This window comes from Geotrypetes seraphini, chromosome 14 (genome assembly GCF_902459505.1).
Source record: "Geotrypetes seraphini chromosome 14, aGeoSer1.1, whole genome shotgun sequence".
In the NCBI taxonomy this organism is placed as follows: domain Eukaryota; kingdom Metazoa; phylum Chordata; class Amphibia; order Gymnophiona; family Dermophiidae; genus Geotrypetes; species Geotrypetes seraphini.
Genome location: NC_047097.1, coordinates 21,999,425 through 22,013,523, shown reverse-complemented (window position 1 = coordinate 22,013,523; position 14,099 = coordinate 21,999,425). Strand labels below are relative to the sequence as shown.

The 14,099-nt window shown below is 45.5% G+C and overlaps 1 protein-coding gene across 10 annotated transcripts in view; it reads right to left on the bottom strand.

Annotated features, from left to right (window-relative positions):
* ATP8B4 (ATPase phospholipid transporting 8B4 (putative)) overlaps positions 1 to 14,099 on the bottom strand; it is a 363,870-nt gene that overhangs the window by 204,869 nt on the left and 144,902 nt on the right. For 9 of the 10 annotated variants that reach the window (XR_004536957.1, XR_004536958.1, XM_033920249.1 and 6 more), the window contains 2 exons: positions 1,795 to 1,867; positions 84 to 154 (listed from right to left, as the gene is read on the bottom strand). Coding sequence is in view for 8 of the 10 variants with exons in the window: in XM_033920249.1 (XP_033776140.1) it covers positions 84 to 154; positions 1,795 to 1,867 (144 nt within the window). In the remaining 2 variants the exon portion in view is untranslated. Of the gene's footprint in view, positions 1 to 83; positions 155 to 248; positions 447 to 1,794; positions 1,868 to 14,099 lie in introns of those variants that run through there. The other variant, XM_033920248.1, reaches the window with a different exon arrangement.

The following is a 14,099-nucleotide window of genomic DNA, read 5'->3' as shown; positions in this document are numbered from 1 at the left end:
CCACATCAGGGACAGCAAGGCTGAAGACATCTTGCCCCGAGGTCTACAGGTTAATAGAGAAATTAAATGTTCTACAGACTTACCCATCAAGTTCAGCCGTCTCAATATAGCAGAGACTATGTGGTTCACTGCTAGACAGAAGCAACAAATCAGCCTATATAAAGAGGAGATGGTATATCATGAAACTCTATGGCACAGCTTCTTTAGAAGCACCCTAGAAATATTTCCTTTACTTAATTAACTTTTACCATTAATTAAACATGCTTCCAGCTTTTTACTGTAACGAACGCCAACTGGCTATAAATCTCCTCTGCGTGATGTATATCTCCACATTTGCAGTAAATGTTCCAATCCAACGTAAACAAAGCAAAAGTAGGCCTTAGCCAATGAAATGGCAAGAGACGTGAACTTAAGTCATTCAGGCTATTCCAACATCCAGCACAAACGATGCTCTAATTAAAACCATGTGTTCTACAGGGAAATGAGACAGGTATTGATGGAAGATTCAGTCAGATTTAAATTTCTCACATACCTCAAATTTTATAAAAGGCCCAAAGTTAGATGTGCAACTGTGCATGCGGTTATATAATACGGTCAGTTGCCCATGTAACTTAATTGGGAATTAGTGCTAAATAGGCACATAATTAGGAATAAATATCCAATAATTGGCCTTGACAAGTACTACTTGGCAATAATTTATAGTTACCTGTGTAAAATACTATAAACAAACTGCCAGATTCTCTAAACAGCGCTGTTGTCGGCAGCCACCTTAAAAAGTGTCTACCCATCGCGTATCAATCGCACGACTGCGCCATTTAGAGCATCGCGCCTCTGGTAAAGACATGCCCCAGAAATGTAGACCAAGGGTTTTCAAGGCCTACATTACTGGCGCCTACCTTTGACATGAATCACGCCTATATAGGCACTTTAAGGCCCCAACGCCACTTTCGGCGTTAGCCACGTCTATAGTGGCATTAGCTGCTGGTAAGCACCCCCAGAGGCATGATTCCAGCACTGTTTGCTTAGGCACTGGTAGGCGCTTTGAATTGTTCTTTAAGTTCCATTTAAAACGGCGTTTCCTTCTTAACTTAGGTGCCGACAGAATTTCCTTCAAAGCGCCTAATTTCTACGGAATGCAGCTCTAAAGATGGCGTGGAAATGAGGAGTGTGGGCAGTGAGGGGGTATGCCAATCAGCTAGACGTGATGTTAAAAGAATACCGACATTTATGAATCTGCCTGCCAGAACTTAGGTGTGCGTATTTACACCAGCCTTTGAGCAGGCCTAAATGCTCACGCATACAATTGGGCAGACGGTTTCCTTTCTTAATTTACCTTCATCTCGGTCAGCAGTCGCATCACCAATGCACTTTGCTCACGAGAAGCTGTTTTATTGAAATGCCCCACTAAAAAAGATCTTCCCAACCCCGTTCAAGGCAGGATGGCAGCGGACAAGATTTACTAACCCTATTAAATTTAAATATTTATGCGTGCGGGATGCTCCTCGGTTTGCACAGCTTGCCTGGGAAGCCTCCCTAAGGCACTGCTGCCATAATAGTACACCCAAAAGGGTGTCCACCTGTGAAACATCCTAGGACCTTATCCCTGGTGAGGATTAAGTGTGAATTTTAATAAGTTCACATAACTTAAAGTGCTCAAAACAATTAAATGGGGTTGGGGAGATCTTTTTTAGTGGAGTTATTGTACGCTTCCCTTTTGGGTTTTTTCTATCGTGTTATTGAAATGCAAAATATAGCTTTGAAGCACAGATTAAATAACATGGTTTAAGTACTCACGACTACAAATTGATTGTTTTCCAGTTTAATGATGTCTCCCGCTTGTACATTCATCCATTTCTCGTTCCGTAATCTAAAGAAAGAGAGAGAGAAAAAAAAGATATCATCAGCATACTGAATGACATATGCTGAAGTGATGCTTCTCAATCCAATTCCATCTCTAAATTGGTCAGAAAACTTTAATTATAGCATTAAAGAGATAGTAGGGAGGGAGGAGGCAATTCCACAAAGTAGCACCAAAGCGCGCCTAACCCATTATAGAAAAGTAGTGCAAAGACGACAAAGGGGATGGAACTCCTCTCGTATGAGGAAAGACTAAAGTGGTTAGGGCTCTTCAGCTTGGGAAAGAGACGGCCGAGTGGAGTAGAACGGGTACAAGTGGATCGATTGTATTTGTATAGGGCGCAAGCACCTGACCTCATCTCCACTCCCTGCCTTCCCTTCCAGCATGGCAGAGATGACTTTGCATCAACCCTGTTCACTGTGAACCCAGAGATCAGGTACGTTAAGGAGAAAGACTGAAAGGATATAATGGATACGGTATATGGGAAGCCTGGGGTGAGGTTTAAAAGTTTAAGGCATGAGTTTAATTGGCTGGTAGATCAAGCAGGAAGAAAACAAAGCAAAAGAAAAAAAAAAAAAAATGAATGAGATTTTATTTGCTTTCCTTTGGTTTTCATTTACAAAACAAAAGCATAACAGAACCTGTTGACATATCTTATTTCATTTTAAGCAAAAGCACATCCATCAGAGCCTCACAAGATCCTATCCCCAATCCAACAGTCAGATGCCCACCCCAGAACACACCGCACCACTAAACTTCATAATACTCTAGACAGTTTCAAAGCAAAACAGCTGGCCACTACTGCCAGGAGCAACACTGCTATTTCCTAAGGAACTGAAGCCCTCACGGCACGTGGCAGCTCCTGAAAGCCTTCTCCATCACTCTCAGCTCGCACGACTCTATGCTCCAGAGAGAGCTAGGCCTTCTAAAGGAGAGTGTCCTCTTTGAACATGTGGGGAAAATATTTATTACAAACCAGCTTCAGCGGAAATAAAAACATTCCGTGCAAATCTCCCCCCAAACGGGTAACCATGAGGAGTTCGAGGCAAAGAATCGAGTTTTACTTGGACAACTGATGGCCACAAATTATCTGCGATTCATTTTATTTATATTTTAATGCGCTTTCTTATTTTAGGTCTATGTACATTTCTTATCCACGGCTTTTTTTCTAATATTTCATAAACACAGTACAGTAAAACCTTGGTTTGTGAGCATAATTTGTTTCGAAAACATGCTTGTAATCCAAAGCACTCGTATATCAAAGTGAATTTCCCCAAAAGAAATAATGGAAATTCAGACGATTCGTTCCACAACCCAAAAACTATAATACAAAATACTATACATACTTGTATTGCAAGACCTCGCTCATTTAGAACAGTTGCAACACTCTTGCTGAGTCAGAGAGAGAAGAACCATTGGCTCAGCTGTGATGATGTGATGCATGTATACTGTATGTACTCGTATCGCAAGACTTTGATTGTACCACAGAAAGGCAGTATATCAATTCCATGAAGCTTTACCTTTCACCAGGAGGTTTGAAATTTAGGTGGAGCAGAGCTCCATTAACTATTTGCACCACCAATGCCAATACCACGAGCGAGTGTTTTCAAACTCCGCCTGCTGGCTATGCTGATCTCACAACACACGTTTTGAAAATTCTCATTTACCATGATGGAATTGTGCAGGGAAGAAAAGTGGTATGCAGTAGCAGGATTAAAAGGGGGGTGGCTATCTCTCCTCCTCTAAGGTATAATTTCACTGAGGAGGGGACTTCCAGGAATTGGTATGTGAGAATTGAAGCCCTGAGGAGCAGGACTGTGCCCCCTAGATCAGTGGCATAGCGAGTAGGAGGGTAGCATAGCAAGGGTAAGAGACAGCCGGGGTAGTGGTGCCCTCCCCCGTGCCCCCCCCCTCGCTCCTTAAATGCCACACTCACATCCTCCCTTCCTAGTCTACTGCTTTTGCTGGCATTGGCTTTCCCTCTGACATCACTTCCTGGCCCCGTAACCCGGAAGTGATTTCAAAGAGAGCCAGTCCAGCGCGAGTAGCAGGCCAGAGAAGTTGCTCACACTGGCAAAATTTTTTAAAGAGGTACGGGGGTTGGGGAAGAGAGGTCATGAGCGTGGTGTGGGGGGGGGGGGCGAGAGGTGCCGGTGCCCCCACCATGATGGAGCCCGGGGCAGTCCGCCACCCCTCTTACTACACCACTGCCTTAGCTGCAGATCAAGCAGGAGGCCCCTGTGCTAGAGTCAGTACATTTTTTTCAATGTCCCTTTCACTTCTTTGTTTAGAGTTCTAGTATCTGTCATTTGAAGGGGGGGCCTGCGAGGTCTCAAAAGCTCCCGTACTGCAAGTTCTTTTTTATAGGCCTTTTAAAAGGTATCACTCCAAACAGTCCTTTTTAGGTCATACAAATAAATGGCACAGAAAATAAAGTTACAGTCCCACAGGAGAGTTATTTACCACAATTGGCTTTTCAATTAGTCAGCTACACTGATGTACAGGCACTAAAATCTAATCAAATTATATATCGGAGATCTGCTATTTATTAGAGCCAAAAGCTAGCTTGATTTACGAAAGGTTGGCGCCTTGGAGAGAAAAGGGAGCAAAACCTTTTGTGCCTCAGGTACACAGTGTCTGTAGTCACTCAAACAATCCTAACATATAGGAAAATGAGCAAAACCTACACTTAACACAAGCTTTAATCATTTCATGCATCAAACTGTGGTGTGTCCACTTGCAGGAATGGACCTTACACCGGCAAAATACAGTTTACAGAGCCAAGGAGTTAAACGGCTTCCATTTCATCTGAAGCCAGTTCAGTGTGCTGCAGTACTTGAGAGCATCTGGCAGTTATAAATCTATTCACTCCATCCAAATGCTTACAAATATCAATGCAATCCTGCCCTAGCCCACCCACAGATGAGCAAGGAGAAGATCGATCGAAAGTGTGTAATGAATGTAATAACGTACCCTTTCCCTAAATTCTACCAAAAAACCCCCAAACTCTTTCCAAATGTCAAGCACTGCATTTTGCATACTTTGAAACTCTAGATAAGTCATAAATTTATGCCTATATAAAGGAATATCTTATGGAATACAAAATTTCTGTCTTGAAGCTAGATGCACTAAACAGGATAGGTAAGACCGCGTAGGTCCATTCCGATCCAATATTTGCCGATTCTAAAAGAGCTATTGATGCACTAAAACAGGGATAGGGAACTCCGGTCCTCGAGAGCCGTATTCTAGTCAGGTTTTCAAGATTTCCCCAATGAATATGCATGAGATCTATTTTAATGCACTGCTTTCAATGCATATTCATTAGGGAAATCCTGAAAACCCGATTGGAATACGGCTCTCGAGGACCGGAGTTCCCTACCCCTGCACTAAAATTTTGCATGCAAATGATTCGCACGGAGGTTCATCGTAATTCCCGACTCTCCCATCCAATTGATCGCTGTGAGAGCGACACTCACACATGTGCAGAGCCAGTAGGGGAAGCCCCATAGCAGCTTACTGCCACTCAGCTGTTCGAGGAAGAAATCCTTTTTTTTATGGGCACAGATGCTGTGTGTATTACATATGCACAATATCTGCCCCATTGTCCCAGTAAAAAACAAACAAACAAAAAAAAAAGCACCTGCCCCCCCCACCCCGATGACAGCACTCCGCAACTTCTCCACAATGAACCAGCAACGGAGACCGACCCCCCCCCCCCCCCCACACACACACCAGTGAAAATCGGCAGGAGGGATGCCCACTTCCCTTCTGCCATGCTGACTCCCCCTATCCCCCACGTGAGAGAAAGTTGGCAGGAGGGATGTCCACTCTCTCTTGCCATGGTGATCACTCTCCCCACCATGAGAGAAAATAGGCAGGAGGGAGGCAGGAGTGATGCCTACTTCCTCCTGCCATGCTAACCCCCCTCCCACATGAAAGAAAATTAGCAAGAGAGATGCACACTCCCTCCTGCCAACAGAGGCCCCCCCCAACAAACTATCCCCTACCCTCCTGCCATGACATGCCCCCCTGAACCTCCCCGAACCTCCCCTCAGTACCTTTTCCCAAGGGGAGGGGCCTTACGCATCTGAGCCAATCAGGGCATTGGGCTCTACCCTCTGTATGGGGTCTATGGTCCTGATTGGTTCAGACATCTAAGGCTCCTCCCAATCAGATGCTTAAGGCCCCTATCAATCTGAGCCAATCATGGCCTTGGGCCCCTCCCCATGAATCACATGATACACCGAGGAAGGAAGGAGCCCCATTTTGGATCTGCGGACCTTGAAAGTAGAAGAACTCTGCTTCCCTTCTGCTTCCAACTTCGGAAAAAGGTACCGGGGGGGGGGGGGTTCAGGGAAGCATCTGGTGACAGGTGAGAGTGGGGCCTTTTTTGGAAGGGAGGAAGAGAGCAGGTAGGGGATGGTTTGGGGTGGCTTCCGTTGGCAGGATGGAGTGGGGGCATCCCTCCTGCCAATTTTCTTCACATGGAGGGGGGGGGGTGTTTGACATGGCAGGAAAGAACGGGCATACCTTTTGCTATTTTCGCTGCAACAGAAGGGGGTCGGTTCCTAGTGCCTGTGCATCGGAGGGGGGACATCAGGGAGGGCCGTCATCAATGGGGGGGGGGTGCTTTCTTTTTTTTTTGAGGCAGATATTGTTAACACATACAGCATCTGTGCCATTTAAAAAAAAGGGCTAAACTATGGTTAGACAGGTAAGTGACTGATCTTAACCAGTCACATTTTTGGATTGCTAAACGCAATCACTTTTTTTGTGCATCAGGAAGCCATGTTAGAGCATCAATCACTCTGCTAGTTTACATGGCTTTTCAATATTAATGAGTTTATTTGCATGATCGGATCGGAGAATGAGCGACCATGCAGAAAACCACATGGTAAGCTGTTTTCTGCATCAGTTTGGTAAAGACAATCGTCACTATATTAGCGACTGTCGTTAAGACGATTGCTGACTTTAGTACATCTGGCCCTTGATCTCCTAGCAAAGTTCTCAGAGAGGGTCTAGCACAGACATGGGAAAACTACGGCTCACAGGCCATATCCGTCCCGTTTAGTTTTTTAATCTGGCCTTCCCTCCAGAGCAGCATTGGGCCGGCAGCCTCTTTTGGCTTAGCCACACTCACTCTCACTACCACGCGATAGTATTATTGCCGATTTTACAATGGTCGTAAAGTAGTGACCCGGGGGATGTCCTTCAGGTATCATGGCGGACAGCATGCGAAGTGCTGCATTCACTATCCCGCATTTCTCTCATTAATTTGAGACCTAACCCTGGCTCCAGGCACCGGGTAAGAGCTGGGAACTCTGGAGTCTCGCTTCTGCCTCTCTCTTGTTGTTGCGTCTCGCTGCCTTTAGGGAAGAACCTGAGAGTGTCGCCGAAATACGATGCAGACTGCTTCATGCAAGTCCCGGCCACCGTTTACCATGAGTTATTGTTTTTCTGTTGGTTATAGACTCAGGTGATGGCATGAATTGAACACAGAGAATACAGGGTAGGCTGGAAGGAAGCTGGGCAAGGGTTCTGCTGCACGAGGGATGGGAGGGAAGGAAGGAAGCTGGGCACAGGTTCTGCTGCATGATGAATTGGAGGGAGGGAGGGGGTTCTTTCTTTCTTTCTGCCTTAGCTCTTTCTCTTACCATCATCATTCTGCAACATATCAGACTCCCCCCCCCCCCCCCCCCCCGGTTGGCCGGCACATCTGGCAAATTTAAGAACCCATTGTGGCCCACGAGTCAAATAAGTTTGCTCACCTCTGGTTTAGCAGAAGGGTATACTACAAAAGCCACAACCACTCACAGCCTTGTCAATCTTGCGCACCGAAACAAAACCTCCAAACCTCCGTTTTCAATCTTTCCTGGCATTTTCAATCCACCCTCGATCTGTTTTGAAACATGCCTAATCTTTATCAAGACGTACAGAGGGCAAATGTCAACATTTTTTATGCAGGTAAACTGTTATTTACCCAGACCTAAAAATCCTGCAGAAAACAGCTCTCCTCCCCTGCAAGTAAAAAAGAAAGACGGAGGGCGGCAGAGAGAAAAGCTGGCTGACCTCAAGATAAGATTGCATTTTGAAATCCCCTTAGGTAACTTAAGCCTTTGAAAATCTGATTCCAGACCGCAGGGTTTCAAAATTCCCTGTATATGTGTTTAGATAAAGAAAGATGTGTTTAGACTAAGAAAGATGAATATTTGATATAGAGAAACTATATGTACATAGATGGTATAAATAGGTAAGATATACATACATTTAACTTATGTAATATTTGTAATGTAATGCCATTACTGAAGCTCATGTAAACTGCTCTAAATTAACTCCCCAGTCATTAGTAGCGGTATAGAAGCTTTCAAGAAACAAACATTCACGGGATATTACGTTCACACATTGCCTACATGCGAGAGATTAGAAGATGTATCTTCCACATTTCCAAGTTGTTTTGCTTCTCTCATGTTTTTGTTGCCTAAGGTTGTTTCCGGCCTTAGCCACACCTACTTCGACCTTAGGCACTCTAAGGCACCCTGTAAATATTATCTAAGCACCTACATTTTTGGTTTTAATTTTTTTTTAATGGCTTTGCCACTTAAGTTAGGCATTTCAAGATAGGCCTACCAGCACCTAACTTAAGATGTCCTTTATGGACCTGAGTGCAAACAGGGTGCGTTTTTTCTGCATTATGCATGCAGTCAGTGGTGTAGCTAGACTAGGTTACCATATTTTTCTTTGGGAAACCCCGGACACATGACCCCACCCCATTCCGCGTCCAGCCCCATCCCATTCTACCCCAGCCAGGCCCAGTTCTGCCTCTGGTCCTACCCAGTCCTGCTTCTAACCCCACCCCAATCTGCCCCAAGCTTTGCCCCCACAAAACCTCCTCTCTTCTTCCGGACAAGCTCCAGCCACGTCTGGAGGGCCTGGAGCGTGTGCACATGTGTGTCACGTTCATCCGCCCATGCATCAAACGCCCTTCAGATGCGGCCGAAGCTCACTGGGGCTTTCCAAAACCTGGACAAATGCTGGATTTTGGAAAGCCCATCCAGGAGCCCGGACAGTCCTCTAAAAAGAGGACATGTCTGGGTTTTCTTGGACGTCTGGTAACCCTAAGCTAGACCCAGTTAACTTGGATGGGGCCCTTCCACCCCCCTCCCCTCTCCACAGATATGAAAAAAATACAGAGTTTTACACCTGCCCTGCATCCAGCGTCTCTCCCCTCTCAACTCCATGGCCTCCCAGCGTCTGCCTTCCTATCTCTGATCTCCATCCCTCCCTGATATACTTTACAGACGTCCCCGGTGCCAGCAGCGATTCATTTTTGCTGCTGGTGCTGGCCCCCCTGCCATGTTCCACCGGTCAGGAAACAGGAAGTGACAACAATGAGGGTGGGACGCAGCAGAGGGAAGCCTGGGGGCTGGTGCTAGCAGCAAAAATGAAGGTCGCTGCTGGTTTCGGGGATGCCTGTAAAGTACACCAGGGTTGTCCGGGGTTTGAAAAGCTTCTATCAAATCGCCGTCGGGCAGGAGGGCATCCGGGCAGATGCCCTCATGGCCGACAAGAGCAAGCAGAGGGGGGCAGGGCTAGGGCGGGATTGGGGGGGGCGGAACTGGGGCATGGCGGAGCAAGGATGGGTAGCGAGTCTAGGGGTCCAGATTTTCCAAACGGAAAATCTGATAACCCCTACACTGAACAAATTGCTGGAACAAAGTCCAGTGTTCCTCTGCATGGTACACAGGTTTCATTTCCAAAAGGTATTAAGAACATACGAATTGCCGCTGCTGGGTCAGACCAGTGTTCCATCGTGCCCAGCAGTCTGCTCCCTTGGCAGCCCTTAGGTCAGAGACCATTGCCCTAACTGAGACCAGCCCTACCTGCGTACGTTCCAATTCGGCAGGAACTTGTCTAACTTTGTCTTGAATCCCTGGAGGGTGTTTCCCCTATGACAGACTCCGGAAGAGCGTTCCAGTTTTCTACCACTCTCTCGATGAAGAAGAACTTCCTTATGTTCGTACGGAATCTATCCCCTTTCAATTTTAGAGTGCCCTCTCGTTCTCTCTACCTTGGAGAGGGTGAATAACCTGTCCTTATCTACTAAGTCTATCCCCTTCAGTACCTTGAATGTTTGAAGAGCAATCAAGCCTGGAACAGGGGCTCCCTGTGATATTTCCAACCCCTCCCCCAAGCACAAATCTGCTGCATCAGGTTTCAGGTTTATTAAAAATTTTATATACCGCCTTATCAAATATCAAGGCGGTTTTACACAGTATAAAAAAGAAACTATAAAAAAATACATTAAAAACAGATTTTAAAACAACAATCAAGACGCACTGACAAACAATGGCTCTCTAATATAAGGGGTAACTGGGCAGAAATACAATATTTTGATAGAAAAGAATGGGGTGAGGCTAAAACAGATGAAAGGGGAAACAAGCAAATTATCTGAAAATACAAGGCAAATGGAAGGGAACAGGCTCCCATTACCGTCCTTAAAAGGACTATCAGACATTGTACGCGTCTTTAAAAAGAAAGGCCTTTAAACCAGGGATCTCAAAGTCCCACCTTGAGGGCCGCAATCCAGTTGGGTTTTCAGGATTTCCCCAAAGAATATGCATTGAAAGCAGTGCATGCACATAGATCTCATGCATATTCATTGGGGAAATCTTGAAAACCCGACTGGATTGCGGCCCTCAAGGAGGGGTTTTGAGACCCCCTGCTTTAAACTGCTTTTTAAAAGCATCGAGGGATGTAATTTCTCTTATGTGATTCGGTGTCGTATTCCAGATTGCAGGGGCCGTAACAGAAAAACTACTAGTACGCATAGTGTTAATGTATCTTAGTGATCGGGATAAACAGTAAATTTTGATTTGAGGAGCGTAAAGTACGATGGGTGGTGGGAGGGATCAAAAGCCTATTGCTGAATTCTTGTTTTAAAGGTCAGTAACATTATTTTGTAAGTGAGCTTTGATCAGAAGGGGAGTGACATGAGCGTATTTACGTGCTTTTAAAAGAATTTTTACAGCGTTGTTTCGGATGATTTGAAGACGTCTTATTTCTTTCTTTGTAATTCCTTTGTATAATGCATTGCCATAGTCCAAACATGAAATGACCGAGGAATGAATGAGAATATTTAATGACGATTGATCTAGTAATGTTGCGAGGGATCTTATCATACGGAGACGATAGAAACATTTTCTTACTGCAGAGCTTTTTTGTTCGTGAAATGTGAATTTTCCGTCCAAGATAACACCGAGAAGCTTAATGGATGTGGGTGGTGCCCCTCCCCGCCCTTTTCTCTGCCTCCTCCTGCCGTGCGCACTAGAGGTCTGCACGGGAATGGGGATCGCGGGAATCCCCCCTAACCCGAGGGACTCCCACGGGGATCCCCCCCCCCCTCTGGCCCACAGGACTCCCATGGGAACCCCCCCTCTGGCCCATGGGACTCCTACGGGGACCCCCCTCTGGCCCACGGGACTCCCACGGGGATGGAAGGCTTTGGAAGCAGGGTTCATCCATATAATATAATGGACACGTCAGCCTTAGTAAAAGAGGGGGTTTATAAGTTAATTACCTGAACAGAAAACAGAGATTCCACAAGGAAAACAGCAGCACAAACACAAAAGAAACTGTGGAATTGATGATCCTGTCAGAAGGAATTGATGCTTTTTATGGGGACAGACAGAGATGGAGGTAATTCCTTGCGGGGACGGAGAGGATCCTGGTGGGGACGGGTGGGATTTCTGTCCCCGTGCAACTCTCTAGTGCGCACATACCAAGTTTCCAAGTTTATTTATAATTTGATAGGCGCGGGTCCAGGAAGTGACGTCAGAGGAAGAGACGACACTGGCACGAGCAGCAGGTTGGGGTTGCTGCTCGCACTGCGAACTTTAAAGATGTACGAGGGAAGGGAAGGGGCGCAGTAGTGGGAGGGGGGGGCAGGGAAGGAGCGGGGGAGCGGGGCATGAGTGCCAGCGCCCGGGGCAGCCCGCCCTCCCTCCCCCCCCTTTACTTACACCTCTGATTCTAAGGCATTTTTCTGTCTCTATGAAGCATCTTGCTGCCCTGTAATCCAGGAATTAATGCATCAGAGTTTATCAGAAGTGTATCAACAAAATGATTCAGACACGGCCAACAAACGCTGCTAAATAATCCCAACTCCAAACCAAAAAGCTGTGGAGCATTAATAAACACATCCTAGTTCCCCACAGCCACCTCGCCTCGGAACTCATGAAAAATTTGTACATGAATGTTGTTGTCTTGCTCATGATGGTTCCCTGTATAAAAAGCCTGTTACCCTTTAAAGGAAAGTGTGTGGTCCAGGCTCCCAATGAAATGTGCCAATGGAATATTTATTTTACTGTTTATTTATTTACTATGTAACATCAGGTTGCTTAAGTTAACGTCCTAAATAAACAGAGGCTGTGCGGAGAAGTTGGCTTGTTATTTCAAGGGAGTGCTCTGGAAACAGGTTTCGATGTCTCCCAGAAGGCACCCATGTGGCACATATAGAAAAATTCGGCAAAGGGCTCCCTGTGATTTAATTGTTAATTGTCAAATAATGTCATCATGACCTGATTTCATCTCTTGAATCACTTCCAAGCTCAGACCTGATGTACATCCCTCCTTCCCTCCCTCCCTCTGCTCCCCCTCCCTCCCCCACCACCTCAACATTTCCAGCAAAGTGTGTGGGCTGCTTGTCAGTAAGAATTACTGCTGTTATCTGCAAAATGGTAAGAGTATTGCCATTTTCTTCTCATTTCTGGGGCCTCTAGATCTTCAGGATAAAAGAAAGCCTCCGTGCAGTTTATTCACTTAGGATTAACATCAGAGGATCAGACTAAACCTGAAAGGAGGCCGAGACTTGGGAACACTGGATACAGAGATTAAACTCGGTCGAACTGGAAGACAGAAGGTTGCGGGGCAGTGGGAAATGGAACTTTTAGTTAACTTTAGAATTGCTAAATAAACCAATTAGTATAGGGACAACCAAACTTTCACATCTTAGTTAAAAAAAAAAACAAAAAACCATATATACAAAATTTTAAAAGAAAATAATCAAATTACACAAAGAGAGGGCCATTTTTGATTGGACGTCTCCCACAGAGGCAGAGAAACAGCCATTTTCAAAACCGGCCAACAACGCAAGACATCTAAATTTTGTTGTTTTGAAAATCGCCTACTTAGATGTCTTGGCCACCAGGACGTCCAACTCTTACAATGTCTATCTCCCCCCCACCCCCCACCCCTTTTACAAACCCGCCCAAGATGCTTTTAGCACTGGCAGGTGCTCTGAATACTCTGCCCTGCTCTGACGTTCATAGGAACTCTCTGAGTGTCGGAGCAGCGCAGAGCATTCTGCGCACTGGCTGGCTCTAAAGAACCTCTTGCGCGGTTTTGTAAAGGGAGGGGGGTATTTGCCATTTTCAACCACAAAACCATTCAAGTTCAAAAACTCCAAATCTAGACTATTTGGATGTGGGAAGGGCCAGCATTGGGTCACCTTAGAGCAGGGGTGTCAAAGTTCCTCCTTGAAGGCCGCAATCCAGTCAGGTTTTCAGGATTTCCCCAAATGAATATGCATGAGATCTATCTGCATAGAATGAAAGCAGTGCACGCAAACAGATCTCATGCATATTCATTGGGGAAATCCTGAAAACCTGACTGGAACACAGCTCTCGAGGACTGGAGTTCCCTACCCCTGCACTAAGGTATTATTATTATTATAGATACCACAAATATAAAACCAGAAGGCAAATCTAAGTGGTTTACAATAAAAAATTTTAAATAATTTTTTTTTAAACCCCAAAAACAAATTAAATAGGGTAAAAACAGAAAGAAGACAAAACGTAAAGGAAAACATGGGGAAAGAGGGATTCAGGGATTATAATAAAAATAAAAAGATTGGGGAAAGGGATAAACAATGTGGTAATGGAAGAAAAGTAGCCATCAGGAGGAAGTAAGTTAAGAGCTAAAGACCAAAGAGAAGTAGTGGGTCTAGGGCAGGGGTGTCAAAGTCCCTCCTCGAGGGCCGGAATCCAGTCGGGTTTTCTGGATTTCCCCAATGAATATGCATTGAAAGCAGTGCATGCAAATAGATCTCATGCAGATTCATTGGGGAAATCCTGAAAACCTGACTGGATTCTGGCCCTCAAGGACCGACTTTGACACCTGTGGTCTAGGGGGTCTGGAAAATCTGGTAATCCTAAGTGCAACCCAAAGAAAGCTTTTGAAGAAC